The sequence below is a fragment of the Hypomesus nipponensis genome, chromosome 10 (genome assembly GCF_054491055.1).
Source record: "Hypomesus nipponensis isolate SF chromosome 10, ASM5449105v1, whole genome shotgun sequence".
NCBI lineage: Eukaryota > Metazoa > Chordata > Actinopteri > Osmeriformes > Osmeridae > Hypomesus > Hypomesus nipponensis.
Genome location: NC_140370.1, coordinates 11137381 through 11151547, shown reverse-complemented (window position 1 = coordinate 11151547; position 14167 = coordinate 11137381). Strand labels below are relative to the sequence as shown.

The following is a 14167-nucleotide window of genomic DNA, read 5'->3' as shown; positions in this document are numbered from 1 at the left end:
CAAAAACCCTAACACCCAGGACTATGTGGAAAAATCCCACCTTGACAATGCATTGCAGTCCCATACGTTTATGTAAGCTACTGCCGCAAAATGAACTAAACTTCAAAGCTAAAATCCCCTTTATAGCCTCATGACCTTAGGCTCATCTTAGACTGATCATCAACAGCATCTTGGATTTCTTGAAAGTATTCCCAAAAGTAGGCTACAGGGATGGGGAGTTATACGCGCGTAGCCTGAGGGTTCTCGCGCTTCCATAGCATATCCCACGGAGACTTCGTACATGTGATTGACAGCGCTTGGCTTGCGCCGGACCCTCCTTCCCACGTCTCCTCCTACTTTCCTCCTCTCATCCTCTGTCTCCTGTCCGCTCCTCTCCCTCTCTTCACAAACGCGGGGACTCGTTTACCAACTCCATAGCGAAAACAGGGATGCAGCGAGCGCGCGGCGCAGCCTGAAAATGGCACCATTCTTTCCTTGGATCTATCCATCTCTTTTCTTTTCTTCCCTTTTTATTTTTCACGAGCTCGTGCCAAGTGCTGCCTTGCGGAATTACCCGGAGAATGAAGGTGAGTGTAAAAGGGGTTTTACTTCTATTGGTTTGGGGATGAAACGCTGGGGTTTTGCGGTGTGCGGTATAGGTGGTGGGCGGCAGCCCCCGTTCCTCTCGTCGTAGATGGAACGGAGAGTCAGCCGTTAAGTGCACTGTCGGTGTGGTCGCTATGAATCATACATAAGGGGAGACCGGAGAGAGTGAGAGAGATAGAAGTAAAGAAAACGGTCCATCGTTTTTTCGTTTTTAAGCACATTGACATTAAATTTGTATGCTTCAATCACGCAGTCAGCATCGTGAGTAGTGTAGCCTACACAGTTGCTTATGGAATCATAACAGTGGCAGCATAACTTATACTTATGTTTTGTTGCTACAGCAAGCATTAAGGAAACACTACATTCAGTGTTAGGTCTCTATACCTAAGGTGAATAATGCCAACATCTTTATATCAATAATTACCAAGATAGGCTACCTCCCACAATGATATGCAGATCTATTAATGTTAAGCAATTGTTGTATCAAATCATGTACGTCTATAATTTTCTTCATAGACTAACCCCGGACTTTGGAAACAGCAATTACATTTGATTTGTCACAGCTGCCTCTGAGCCTCTTGTTCTTTATTGTATTACCATTGATGCTTAGCTTGAAACGAAAGCCAAGGCGTAGAGGCTTCTACGTATGTTTATACTTCCTAACAAACTCCAGAAGTCGGGCAGGGCCGAGGATTTTAGAACGAATTGTGAGGAAAATTTGACATGAAATTACATTGCCCTCAGTTTGGGAGATTCTTTGTGAGTGCCAACACAGAGATAATTGTGTCCCGCTTTAGGCTACGTCTAAGTAGCGGTGAATGGTTTGGTTGTTTTTGAACAACTATCTTTTCAGCAAAGTTATTGTCTTTGTGGGGACTGGATGGAGCGCACCTATAGTCTAGCACGGTCCTCGACAACCAGCAATGTTGCGGGAATAAAGCATTCTGTAGATACAATATATACTGTACCTCCTACACTCTCGCCCCTATTGATAAGTCTTTCTCTCTTTCTCTCTCCCGCTGTCTCTGTGAATGTACTGTATGTATGTGTGTCACAGCCCTGTGGAGTGGGTGAAAGGCTCAGGGGGAAGGGGCTGAGAGGAAGAGAAATGAAGGCTGACAGGAGGATATGTGAACAAGAGGAGGTGAACCAACATAGGAAACAACAGAGACAGATAGAGGGAGAAACAACAGCCTGTTTAAATATTAATCTAATGAGCATGCATGATGAAACCTACTGGAAGCAAAGGAAACTCGTGTTGATTTAGATAAATATCGTGTGGCGCGTGAGTGAGCGAGACAGTGTGTGTGTGTGTGTTGCTGTGTACTTGTGCATGAAAGTGCATAAAGGTTATTTCATGAGTAAAGTGTAAGTGTTGTGACGTTGTCCTTATCAGTGGGAATTGAGAGTGCCTTGCTCCTAGATATTTTGTGCCTGTGATTGTGTTGTACAGCTGTGGGATTTTATTTCAGATTCTGTGTGTGTGTGTCTCCTCGGTGATAGCCGACTGCCTCAGAGAGTTTGAGGGGGTTGACAGGTCGACGGGCCTTGCTCAAGACTAGGGAAATGCTTCGCTCATCTTAACCGGCTCTGACTGCGTGTGTGTATATGTGTGTATGCGTATGTGTGTGTTCATCGTTGCATCCCCCAGTCATGTTCGCATCCTGCTGTTTCCCTCTCATTCTCCAACTATTGTCCTAATTGGCAAATCCAAGTATAAGTATACCGTGTGTGTGTGTTTGTGTGTTTGTGCGTGTGTGTATTCCGCACGCAGTATAATCCAATGAAGCCAGTCGTCTGAGTCACAGTATGCTGTGCTTTGTTTTACCTTGCAGCCTCTCTCTCACGCTCTCCTTATATCTGTCTTCCTTCCATTCCCTCTCGTCCTCTTTCTCTCTTTCTGTCTTTTGGCATTCATACTATGATGCTCTGTGAATCAGTGTGTGTGTGCTGTGTGTGTGTGTATGTGTGTGTGTGTATGTGTATGTGTGTGTGTGTTATTTTAAGCACCAACAGAGATCAGTGGCTGTGGGAATCCTCCAGGCTACTCTTTGTCTTAGCGGCCTGTCCGAGTGTGTGTTTGCGCGCGCACGTGTGAGTGTGTGAGTTTGCAACTGCGTATGCCATCTAAGCAAGACCGTCTCCACCATGAAACAAGAGACCCTTTCTGGAGCTGACGTGTATTTCAACCAGCAGAGGGCGATCTCTTCTCCTCTCGCTCCTTATCCCATGCCGTAAGTTGCTGTTCAAATAAAGAGTGTTTATGCTATAACAGGGAGAGATCATTCATGCGTATGGATTGAGCCATTCCCTGGTTACTAGATGTACAACTCACCACTGCGCACATCTGCTACTTTCATATTTCACATCTACAGATGGCTTCCTTTTAAGGGGCCCTCTCTGAAGATGGAAGATATATTCTTTGTGATTGACCTAACGTCACGCACCCTTTCCACTGTTGCCACGTGACGAACACCTCTTCATTATTAGCAGTGACCAGCGACTCTGTAGCTCACTGGCAGTTGGCTGGTTCACAAAAATGTCCCCACCCTTTTGCGGCCACAATGTGGTTGCAGCTATTGCAAATGTCTGCTTGTTAATCTCATGGGATCGTTAGCATGTTGTATTAGAGGGTCAAAAGTCATTTCTGGTTTAATTGCTTCAATCTATAATAGTTGTACTTATCGGCACACCCATGTGTAAGTATGTGTGTGTGTGTGTGTGTGTGAAGGGACGTTAAAGAGATTGCACCCCTACCATGTAACGGCCGTGACCTTGATCTCCCTTCCACTCTTAGATGAGAAAATTGATCTCTCTTTCTTTTTCTTAATCTCTCTCTCTCTCTCTCTCTCTCTCTCTCTCTCTCTCTCTCTCTCTCTCTCTCTCTCTCTCTCTCTCTCTCTCTCTCGCTCGCTCGCTCGCTCGCTCTCTCTCTCTCTCTCTCTCTCTCTCTCTCTCTCTCTCTCTCTCTCTCTCTCTCTCTCTCTCTCTCTCTCTCTCCCTCTCTCTCTTTCTCTCTCTCCTCTGGTCCTGTTTCGGACCTGTTCCTCCACTTGCAGTGCACCAGATATGTGAGCCCGGAGCTACAATAGAGCTGCTGTAATGGGGTGGAACCACCAGATCCTCTTAACACACACACACACACGCGCACACGCGCACACGCGTACACGCGTACACACATATTACCTAATGTATGGCCCTGGGCTGATAGTGTGCTGTGATTTGATGGTCACAGTCTACAGTGCAGTGTGTCGTGTCTCTCCTGGCCTGGGTGGTAGATGGGAATATGAATACAGCTCATTGAGAAAGATGTCTGTGGCAATGATTGCTCCACAGCCTTATAGCTTGTGGGGAGGGCTTTAGAAAGAGAAGGAGAGAGAGTGTGTGTGTGCAGACCTACAAAATACCTAATTCTCCATAACATGCAGTATAGCCCCCCCCCCCTTCATCACCCTGGGGTCAACACAGGTTTCTACTGTTGCCTCTATTGTCGCTGTTTGTTGTGGTTCTGTCTGTCGGCTTCTTTCACAGCTTCCCCAGGACAAGTCATTAGCTGATCTGGCCCGCTACCCCCCGCCTGCCTGTCTGCTGGTCAAACCATCAGACCTTGACCCCTAACAAACTAGTGACCCCAATCTCTACCCTCCTCTCTTTATCTGTGACCCTCTTCTGTCCATCTCCCGCCTGCTTTCTTCCCATGGACCCCCCCCCCTTCTGCAGTTCCACAGAAAACACTAAAATACTACCTATTCCCCTCTTTATCTCTGTCTCTGTCTCTTTTCTCCCTCTCTTCCATTCTGCTCCTTATCCTGCATCCTTTCGTTCTACTCCTCATCTCCTCTCCCTCTAACTCCTCTCCTGTCCCTCCTCTCCTCCTTTCCTGACCTTTCATTTGGTTTAATTGAATTTGTCTGTTTGCTCTCCTCCCCGCCTCTCTCCATCCTTCCCTCCCTCCCTCTTGTCGTTCATTCTGCTGGCTGGGCCCGTGCTCCGGGTCTAAATGGCTGAATTAGTAGGTTTCCAAACAAACAGCGTTGAGTTTGAATGACTGATCCACCCCTGCTCTCTTCCCTCTACTCTCACTCCTCTTCGCTTTCATTACTCTCTCCTTTGTCTTCTTACACCACATATTCATTATCTTCAAATCTGTAAATACTAAATAAATATTCACAGTTAGTTACACATGTTATTTTCTACTCTCTCTCTCTCTCTCTCTCTCTCTCTCTCTCTCTCTCTCTCTCTCTCTCTCTCTCTGTCTCTCTCTCTTTCTCTGTCTCTGTCTCTGTCTCTGTCTCTGTCTCTGTCTCTGTCTCTGTCTCTGTCTCTCTCTCTCTCTCTCTCTCTCTCTCTCTCTCTCTCTCTCTCTCTCTCTCTCTCTTTCTCTGTCTCTGTCTCTGTCTCTGTCTCTGTCTCTGTCTCTGTCTCTGTCTCTGTCTCTCTCTCTCTCTCTCTCTCTCTCTCTCTCTCTTTCCCTTTCTCTCTCTCCCCTCACGTGTGTCCTCTTCATCCCTCCTATGTAGTGACTGTAATTACGGTCCTCAGCACCAGAGATACTGAACGTAACACCATGTGTAGACAGTAACCTTAGATGAAGGGGGTGTGTGTGAGATGTTAAACTTGCATTGTTAGTCTGTGTGTGTATGCGTGTGTTCTCTGTCAGACATGGTTTGAGCACCAGGAGTGGTTTTCTCAGAAAGACTTCCCCTGGTCATCTTTGCAGTGTCTGAATGTGGCTATTTACAATCGCAGGTCCAAATTACACACCTGTCACCTAGACCTGTCTAACACTGTAGCCTAGCAAGGGATGTGTGTGTGTGTGTGTGTGTGGGGGGGGGGGGGTGTATGTGTGTGTGTGTTTGCAAAAGAGAAAGAGAGTTTATGTTAAAATGTCCCTTCAATGTGAACTGCTTTGGCAATACTGCTCAACCCGATTTGTCATGCCAATAAAGCATTCTGAACTGAACTGAACTGAGAGGGTGAGAGAGAGAGAGAGAGAGAGAGAGAGAGAGAGAGAGAGAGAGAGAGAGAGAGAGAGAGAGAGAGAGAGAGAGAGAGAGAGAGAGAGAGAGAGAGAGAGAGAGAGAGAGAGAGAGAGAGAGAGAGAGAGAGAGAGAGAGAGAGAGAGAGAGAGTGACATCATACTTATTGTAAGTTCTCAAATTAATGGACACTGTAGATTTAAGAAGGGGAACTGTAAAACATCAAATGTTTAGTTGAAGCTACTCTGATAGTTGCCAAGCGCCATTCTCAATAGAAGTGAACAGCTCAATAGAAGAGATAAACAAGTGCTTGTTTCTTCAGGTATAGTTTACTGTAGTTTACTCTGTTGATCCAGTTCTCCAACTGACAGGTCTTTTGGCATGTCATTTCACCAAACCATTTGAGAAAATGTAACTTTCCAGGTTTTACAGTGTGTATGGATACTGTGGTGTACACACTCAGACCCATGGAGCCAATAGTACTTGACCCGAAAACCTTTGATAAAAAGGCTGTTGGAACTTTCCTCCACTGGGTCAGATGCATGGTAGTGTGAGTGTGTGTCCACCCTGCATGTCTACTGGGTGTGTCCACCGTGTGTGTCCACCGTGTGTGTCTGTTGTGTGTGTCCACTGTGTGTGTCTGTTGTGTGTGTCTGTTGTGGGCCTTCCTTGGTTCCACAGCACTCGTGTTGCTCTTGTGTCGCTTGTAGCAGCAGTGTTTACGTGGCTTCTTGCAGTGTGTGCATGTGTGTGTGTGCGTGTGTGTGTGTGCAACTTTGTTCCTCGTTTCACCTCTCTTGTGGAAGGGGCTTATTAAAAAACAAGTGTCTGAAACTGACTAGGTGTCAGAGCTTGACAGAGGCAGCCAACCTTGGAATGTTACAACAGACACACACACACACACTCCAGAGTCTCCTCATGCGACAAACTGGGGCAGTGCTCCTGTCACTGATTGTCAGGGAGTTTCTCAGCCTCCTGCTACTGTATGCTAAACAGCAAAGAGGAAGTGGTAACCAGGACAGCAGTCACACCCGTCCCCTCATGTCACTGCTACAGTAGCGCAGGCAGCAGGGGGGCTGGGATGACCTCTCCAGAGTTGGAGGCTTGATGAGAGGGATGGACCGATGGACGGGGACGAAGACGTTCAAACACGGCTTTGAGAACGGAGAGGAGAGATGGGCGGAGAGAGCGTGAGGGGAGACACCATGGAAGGAGCAAAGAGCAGAAGGGGAGAAGGGAGGAAAGAAGTGAAAAGAGAGGAGGGGGGGTGCTGCTAGTTAGCAGGGCTTCAGTTGGTCTGTCTGTGAGCGAGAAGGGGGAGGAGAGATAAAGAGGGATAGAGAGAGAGAGAGGGGAGAGAGAAACTGGAGAGAGAAGAGAGAGACATAGAGAGAGAGGGGAGAAAGAGGAGAGAGGATAGAGAGAGAGACATAGAGGAGAGGGCCCAGCATGGCTCCAGTTAGAGCCTAATGTTCAAAGCCCCCCCCTCACCCTCCCAATCCGTTGCCCTGACAACACTCACTCGTTCAGCTGCGCTCACAGTGGAGCGATGGGAGAGGACAGTGTGTGTGAACACCCTCACTCCCCACCATGGGATTGAGTGTGTGTGTATGTGCGTGCCTCTATCCGTCTGTGTGGTGTGTGTACGATTGACTGAGAAGCGAAACATTTTGTGTATGGTTTATGTTGAGATGTTCAATCTAATATACTTGTTTTAGTGCATATTTTATATGGCGCTGTCATTTGTGTGGTCTCCATTATATACCGGTGCTCTTATTGAGCAGTCTGCCTCTCTTTTTGTGGCATTGGCAAGGTCTTCCATGGTATGTGTGTGAGTGTGCGTGTGTGTGTCTGCGTGTGTGTTTGTGTGTAAGTGTCTGTGTGTACTGGTCTTTTTGTGCGGCCTATCAATGGCAGTGTTTCTTGGCAGGTAGATCACAGCTCCTCTCTGCCCAGCTGAAGCGAAGGATTACAGAACAGAGTGAAAGAGATAGAGAGAGGGAGAGAAGGAGAAAGACAGAGAGTGAGAGAGAGAGGGCGCGAGAGAGGAAGAGAGGGATGTCCTTATATGGGTAAAGAAGGTGTTATGAAGGAACAATGCAGATTACAGTTTTGACACTGAAAGGTGGACACAATGGGCTTTCTCTCTCTCTCCTTCTCTGCCTTTCTCTCTCTCTCACACACACACACACACTCTTTCTCCACCTCCCCCAGCTCTTTCTCTCTGGTCTTCCCCTAAACTCTACAAATGTAAAAACCACAGGCGGGTGTCGATAATCAATAAGGCGTCATGCTCTGGTGTAACCCAACAGCCCTGAGAGCATGTGTGGGTGTGTGTTTGTAGTGTGTGTGTTGGTTCATGAGATAACCTGAGCCAGGTCTGAGTGAGTAAATGGTGATCTGGTGTTTTGCAGGTCTGGCCAGCATTAGGTCTCACACACACAGCACACACACACACACACACACACACAGCACACACAGCACTAGGAGAGGAGGTGTTTGGTTTATTATCTGTATAGTGGTATACAAGTAACACTTAAAAAGAGATGCCAATAAACACACACACACACACACACACACACACACACACACACACACACACACACACACACACACACACACACACTGGTAGAGTCAGCAGACAGGAAGCCATATATTCATTATAGATGAGTATAGTCATTGATCAGAAGTGATAAGTGGTATTGACAGAAGGTGTGAGGGGAAGTGAGTGTGTTTGTGTGTCCCTGGCTTGGCCTGAATTGATCATAGGAAAGACTAGAGTAAGCACTGTGGGCTCAGAGGTCACCTCCAGCCTGCAGCACGATGCTATTCCAGGAGACATGGAGACAACCGTGATTTTGTAGCTGATGGAAATAGGTTGTCTGCTTGTTTTTACGTCCACAAATCATCGAATGAAGTTAAAAATGTATGCAAAATTCCTTATTGTGTCATGTTTTTGTTTTTTTGGCTACTAAAAATGGAACCCTACAAAACTCCATCTACGAAATACAATAAAGTATCATACATCAAGCAACACAAGTGCTAAATATGCCTGAGTGGCACAATTGATACACTGAGAATCCCAAACATGAAAATGTGCCAGATGAAATGTGAAAGGTTTTCTTCTACATCCCATTAGCTGTGCTACCTGAGTGCCCAGGGTCAGCTGATGGATGTCCATGACCTAAACAGTTTAGTCTAACAGTCCTTTTATTCTCCAAGTACAGAGAGCTAGTGGGGGGTACAGCTGACCTTTCGCTGCACAACAGGACAGATTCACTGTCATTTCTCACCCACACCCACATATACACACAACTCTACGCACACAAATTGACTCACGCAAGACATTCACGCATACCTTTGTGTACAGCAGGCCATACACACAAAGCCCTGCCCCCCCGGCCCTCATTCTGGTTTAGAGAGCTGAGCAGGAAGTGATTCTGTTTTGAGTCCTTTAGAAAGATGGAATGAGAGTGTAGAAGAGGAAGGTTAGCATATTTGACGCTGTACGCATGGTTTCATACAGATACGGCTTTAAACCTCTCCAGTCTAATGACCCTGACCCCTGTCACAGTTAGAGGCAGGTCTCAGCAGCTGATCTGACATCAGTGGAGTGGAGAGAGAGAGAGAGAGAGAGAGAGAGAGAGAGAGAGAGAGAGAGAGAGAGAGAGAGAGAGAGAGAGAGAGAGAGAGAGAGAGAGAGAGAGAGAGAGAGAGAGAGAGAGAGAGAGAGAGAGAGAGAGAGAGAGAGAGAGAGAGAGAGAGAGAGAGAGAGAGAGAGAGCAAGCAGCAGCTCTGCAGATGGATGGTAATTAAATATTAATAGTTAGTGGTGGCGAGGCCTTGATTAGAGCTTGAATGCTGTGCGTGAACACACGCACAGACACACAAACACACACGTGCACATGTGCACACAATGTGAAAGAAACATGCTTCCAAATCGAAAGAGTAAGTCAGCCATGGCTGCCTCTCCACCCTTTCTCCATCACTTTATTTTTCAACCCGTCTCTCTCTCTCTGTTTCTCTCGCCTCTACCATTCTACCCCTCCCTCCTCCGTTTGCATCCCTCTCTCCAAAGTTGTAAGAGGTCTGTGTTGAGGTGTGTGCTATTGAACACACACGTGCCTTCACCCGGTCATATCAAAGTCTTGTCTCATGTGTCTGGCGTCACCACTGTGAATCTGGGACTGTCCATGTCGCATGATTCAGTGTGCAGAGTGTGTGTGTATTCTAATGAGTGTGTTCTCCCTCTGCAGTTACGTTGTTGGACTCCATGTCCGCTCCGGGGGACCTGGAATGGCTGGCCTACCCTGCGGAGGGGGTGAGTACTGTACAGCACTTGACATCACTTCCTGTCACACTGTTGTGGAATGGCCGTCATGGCTGCTGTCAGTGATGATACATAACATACAGTAGACAGTCACACATATATTATGGCCTGAGATGACAGCAGATGTTCTGCTCCCAAGTTCTGGTTATGTGTGTGTGTGTGTGCGTGTATGTGTGCATGCATGCAAATTAGAAGCTGGGGTTGGTGCAGGCGTGGAGAGGGTACAGTATGGCAGAGCGATGGCAGCTAAATCGGGAGTCTAGAGGGGGTATTTACAAATGATTTTTGCTGCGCTGAGAATACAGAGTACTGTGACAGTCCTTTCCTTTTTGGGGGGTTGAGAGTTTTGGGAGAGGGGGGGTGGTGAGGAGGTCTTACATAACGGAATGGTTTGTATTGCGTAACTGGCATATATATATATATATATATATATATGTCTAGGTAGTATAGGTAGGGGAACCAGGGAGTCTGGAGTCCCCCTCCCCTCCCCTCTGCTTGCTTACACACACACACACACACACACACGCACACACACACACACACAAAGAGGCATCTGACGATCAAGTCAACAGAGAGGAAAAGGTAGAAGATGGACAGGAGGAGAATGAAAGAAAATGTTTTTACACAGGACTGAAAGAACATTCTGGATGTTTGGTGTTTTGGTGCCAGTAGGTGTGTGCTGCGAGGCATGATAGAGCCAGCTGCATGTCTCTGAGGTTGTTCAGAGGAATGGAACAGGGAGGCGCGGATGGGGGGGATGGGGAGCTGAAACCTGGAATCCCTTATGTCTTAAAGGAAGGGAGATTATTTGTTTGTTATGTTGATAGGAGGGTAGTTCTGTTTGTTAGTTCGTGGAGAAGTTTATCACTAACAGTCCACCTGGCCAAGTCCACTGATGGTAGTAGTATAAATAGAGACATTGTAGGGACGTCAACATCCTGCTCCAGATCTCACCTTGGTAGGAACATCCCTCGCTCTGGAAGACAAATTAATCTGTGCCCAGTGACATTCAGACACTCAAGGCTAAATGGTGCGAAATAACAACTAGGTTTTATCATCCGGGATAACCCGACAATTTGACTCCTGCATTTGGACTCAGTGTTGTATCTCTTTAGTTTCAATAACAAGACTCAAGGGGTGGTCTGGTGACAGAAAATTGTAGGCTGGGAATGGAGGCTGGGTGATGGAGGCTGGGTGATGGAGGCTGGGTGATGGAGGCTGGGTGATGGAGGGTGGGGATGGAGGCTGGGGCTTGAGGCTGAGTACAGAGAACAGGTGGCAGCAGACTGAAAGGTAGCAGGGGAGAATGAAAAAGTGTTTTCCGATGGATGAAAAGATGGCAGAGAAAGAGAGAAGTGACATGTTGTGTACGGGTCTCCCATGGTCTTGTGTTTCATACAAGGGGGATTATCTAGTTGACCTTTGAACTCCTAGCCGGGAGACAGGTCATACAGAGAGGCATTCCCACCACTCACAGACGTCTTGTCTCTCTGAATCAGTCTAAAACCACACTTGACCCCCGCAGGTCAGACTTAATCCAGCCCGCGCAGTGCCAGATGTGCCTGTGTCTGAGTGGAGCGACCCATTTCTGTCACAGAGCGGGGGTGTTTCTGTCGAGGGACAGAAAGCAGGCGCACAACAGTAATGATGTTTAAAAACGGAGGCCCCTTAGCATCTTTATTCATTTCTCCAGGAGGCCCCCACTCTCTCTTTTCTTTTTAGCTCCTTCTCTCTCCGTCTGAGACAGGCAGTTTCAGAATTTGAAGGCCAATTATGTCCAAGTAGGTGTAACTACCAGATGATTGCAGAGGGATATTATGTTAAGCTGGTGGATGGTGGAACTTAGACCCTGATCCGGCATTTTTTGCCTGGCTTCAAAGCAATCAAGCAGGCTGGATTGTGATTGGTTGAGTGGATGGAAGGTTCAGGGATAAAGGTTCCATCCAGAATGCTAAATAGCAGTCCAACACACACCACTGTCGCCACTGGCTCAATGGCTGAGAGTCGGGATGTATGTGTGTGTGAACACACGGAAGACTGTTGTGTGCTCGTGTGTGCATGCATGTGCTAGTGGGTGTGGGCATATTTGTGTGTTTGTGTGATTGCGTAGTGTGTCTGTGTGTTTGTGCGTCTTTGTGACAGAGAGAAAGTCGACTCTTCAATTGGACTGTTCAGTTTGTCCTAATCATCTGCTGAATTAGCTGACAGTGTTTTGCTGTTAAACAAACAGCTGGCTGTAAGCGGGGGCACGGTCAGCCCGCAGGAACCCAGCGGTCCTTCAGAACAAGCACTCGGACAGTAAGCAGGGCCGCTCTTAAGGAAACAAGGTCCATGGTCCGCACACAAGACAGGAAGTCTGTAATCCTTACACTCCAACTCCAGCCCTGAAAGAAATAAACAAAGCATTATAAAGCCCTCTTTATCCTTCCCCATAAAAGCTTTAAACACTCCTCTCGAGGGACAGAGCAGTGTGTGTGCGTGCGTGTCTGTGTGTGTGTGTGTGGCGCGGTGGTGTCCCTCCCCTGTGATGTCTGACTGGTCCCTGCTCTACACAGATGGGTACGTTTAGCTGCCAGGCGTGCCTGTAATTTACCCTTGTTCATTCCTCTCTCTCTCTCTCTCTCTCTCTCTCTCTCTCTCTCTCTCTCTCTCTCTCTCCTCTTCATCGTTTTGTTTTTCTAACTGGGAGTAATTACATTCCCCTGTTGCCCTTGCAAATGTGTGTGTGTGTGTGTGTGACGTCATTGTGTGTTTAGAGTGTGGGGTGAGTAAGACACATGTTGGTCTGTTACACCAGTCCTCTGTAAAGCATTATAGGCCAGGCCAGATCTTTAGGTCCGTGGAAGTGTTCAGGGCCCAGGCTCTGTTAGGACAAACTCTGGAGGTCTGTGGAAGTGTTCAGGGCCCAGGCTGCAAGGCGTCAGGCTATTGCTGGCTTGTTGGGCCGTCATATTGAATTATCCTCAGAAGCAGAGACCTAGGCCGACCCGTCTCGTCTGAAACTCTTTTTCTATCATGCCCTCCCCCTCTCTCTTTCTCTCTCCCTCTTTCTGTCCAACACTCCAGTTTCATTTGCATCCCACCCAAGAGAGATGACAGGCGAAGTGAAGAACTTCACTGCCCAGTCTTACATCTGTCTGTGTGAGTTTGAGGTTGGAGTGTAGAAAGGGATGTGTTCATCACTCTGCAGCTTATACTTAAACACTGAAGACTGGAGCTCAGAACTGAGTAGGAGGTCTCATCTATTTACCCCAAATAATATTTTCCATTCAACGACAAATGTGCATGCAGTGTGTGTGTGTGTGTGTGTGTGCATGCAGTGTGTGTGTGTGTGTTTAAGCCTGGAAGTCTGCTTCCTCTTCAGTAGATCAGATATCTGAGTCGTTGAAACCACACTGGTTTATTTGACTTTACTTCAAGAAATGGAAATGTTTTCTCTGTCATGAAAGTGTGTGAGTGTGTGTGTGTTTGTGTCTGTTTGTCTGTGTGTGTGTGTGTGTGTTTTTCTGTTTGAATAGAAATGTTTTTCTGCTCATGCGAGAAGTGTTCTCAATTACTGGCCCATTCACAAGTGAAAACAGATGGTACCAGATGACAAAGTAGCTCTGTCCCACCTCTCTCGCTGTCTATCACACATGCTGGGCACACACACACACACACACACACACATAGTTACTAAACACGCACATTACATGTCATGAAAACAGGTATACTGTGCTGTTTATCCGAAACAAACATGACTTCCTCAACCTGACGCAGATCCTCACTCACTCCAGCACACACAAACCCTTAGTTCCTGTGGAGACAGGACGTGCCCGCACGTGGACGCCCACACGCTAACCCCCCCTCCCCGTGTCCCCAGTGGGAGGAGATCAGTGTGATGGATGAGAGGAACACCCCGATGAGGACCTACCAGGTGTGCAACGTGATGGAGGCCAACCAGAACAACTGGCTGAGGACTCGTCACATCCGACGAGAGGGAGCGCAGCGCGTCTACATCGAGATCAAGTTCACCCTCCGAGACTGCAACAGTCTGCCTGGGGTCCCTGGGACCTGTAAAGAGGTCTGCACACACACACACACACACAGACGTTTTTTCTTCATGAGGGTATGCAGGAGAGCTAACTGTGGGTGTGTGTTCCTCAGACGTTCAACATGTTCTATCACGAGTCCAACAACGCCAACCTGTGGTTCATCAAGGAGAGCCAGTATGTGAAGATAGACACCATCGCGGCTGACGAAAGCTTCACACAGGTCAGTACCCCCGCCACCC

General features: G+C 47.5%; 1 protein-coding gene across 1 annotated transcript in view; it reads left to right on the top strand.

The window, feature by feature from the left end:
* Positions 1-457: 457 nt before the first annotated feature.
* LOC146271686 (ephrin type-A receptor 3-like) overlaps positions 458-14167 on the top strand; it is a 53316-nt gene continuing 39606 nt past the window's right edge. Inside the window, exons 1-4 of the mRNA XM_084708438.1 lie at positions 458-566; positions 9821-9885; positions 13757-13957; positions 14041-14148. Of these exons, the coding sequence (XP_084564564.1) occupies positions 458-566; positions 9821-9885; positions 13757-13957; positions 14041-14148 (483 nt within the window). The remainder of the gene's footprint in view (positions 567-9820; positions 9886-13756; positions 13958-14040; positions 14149-14167) is intronic.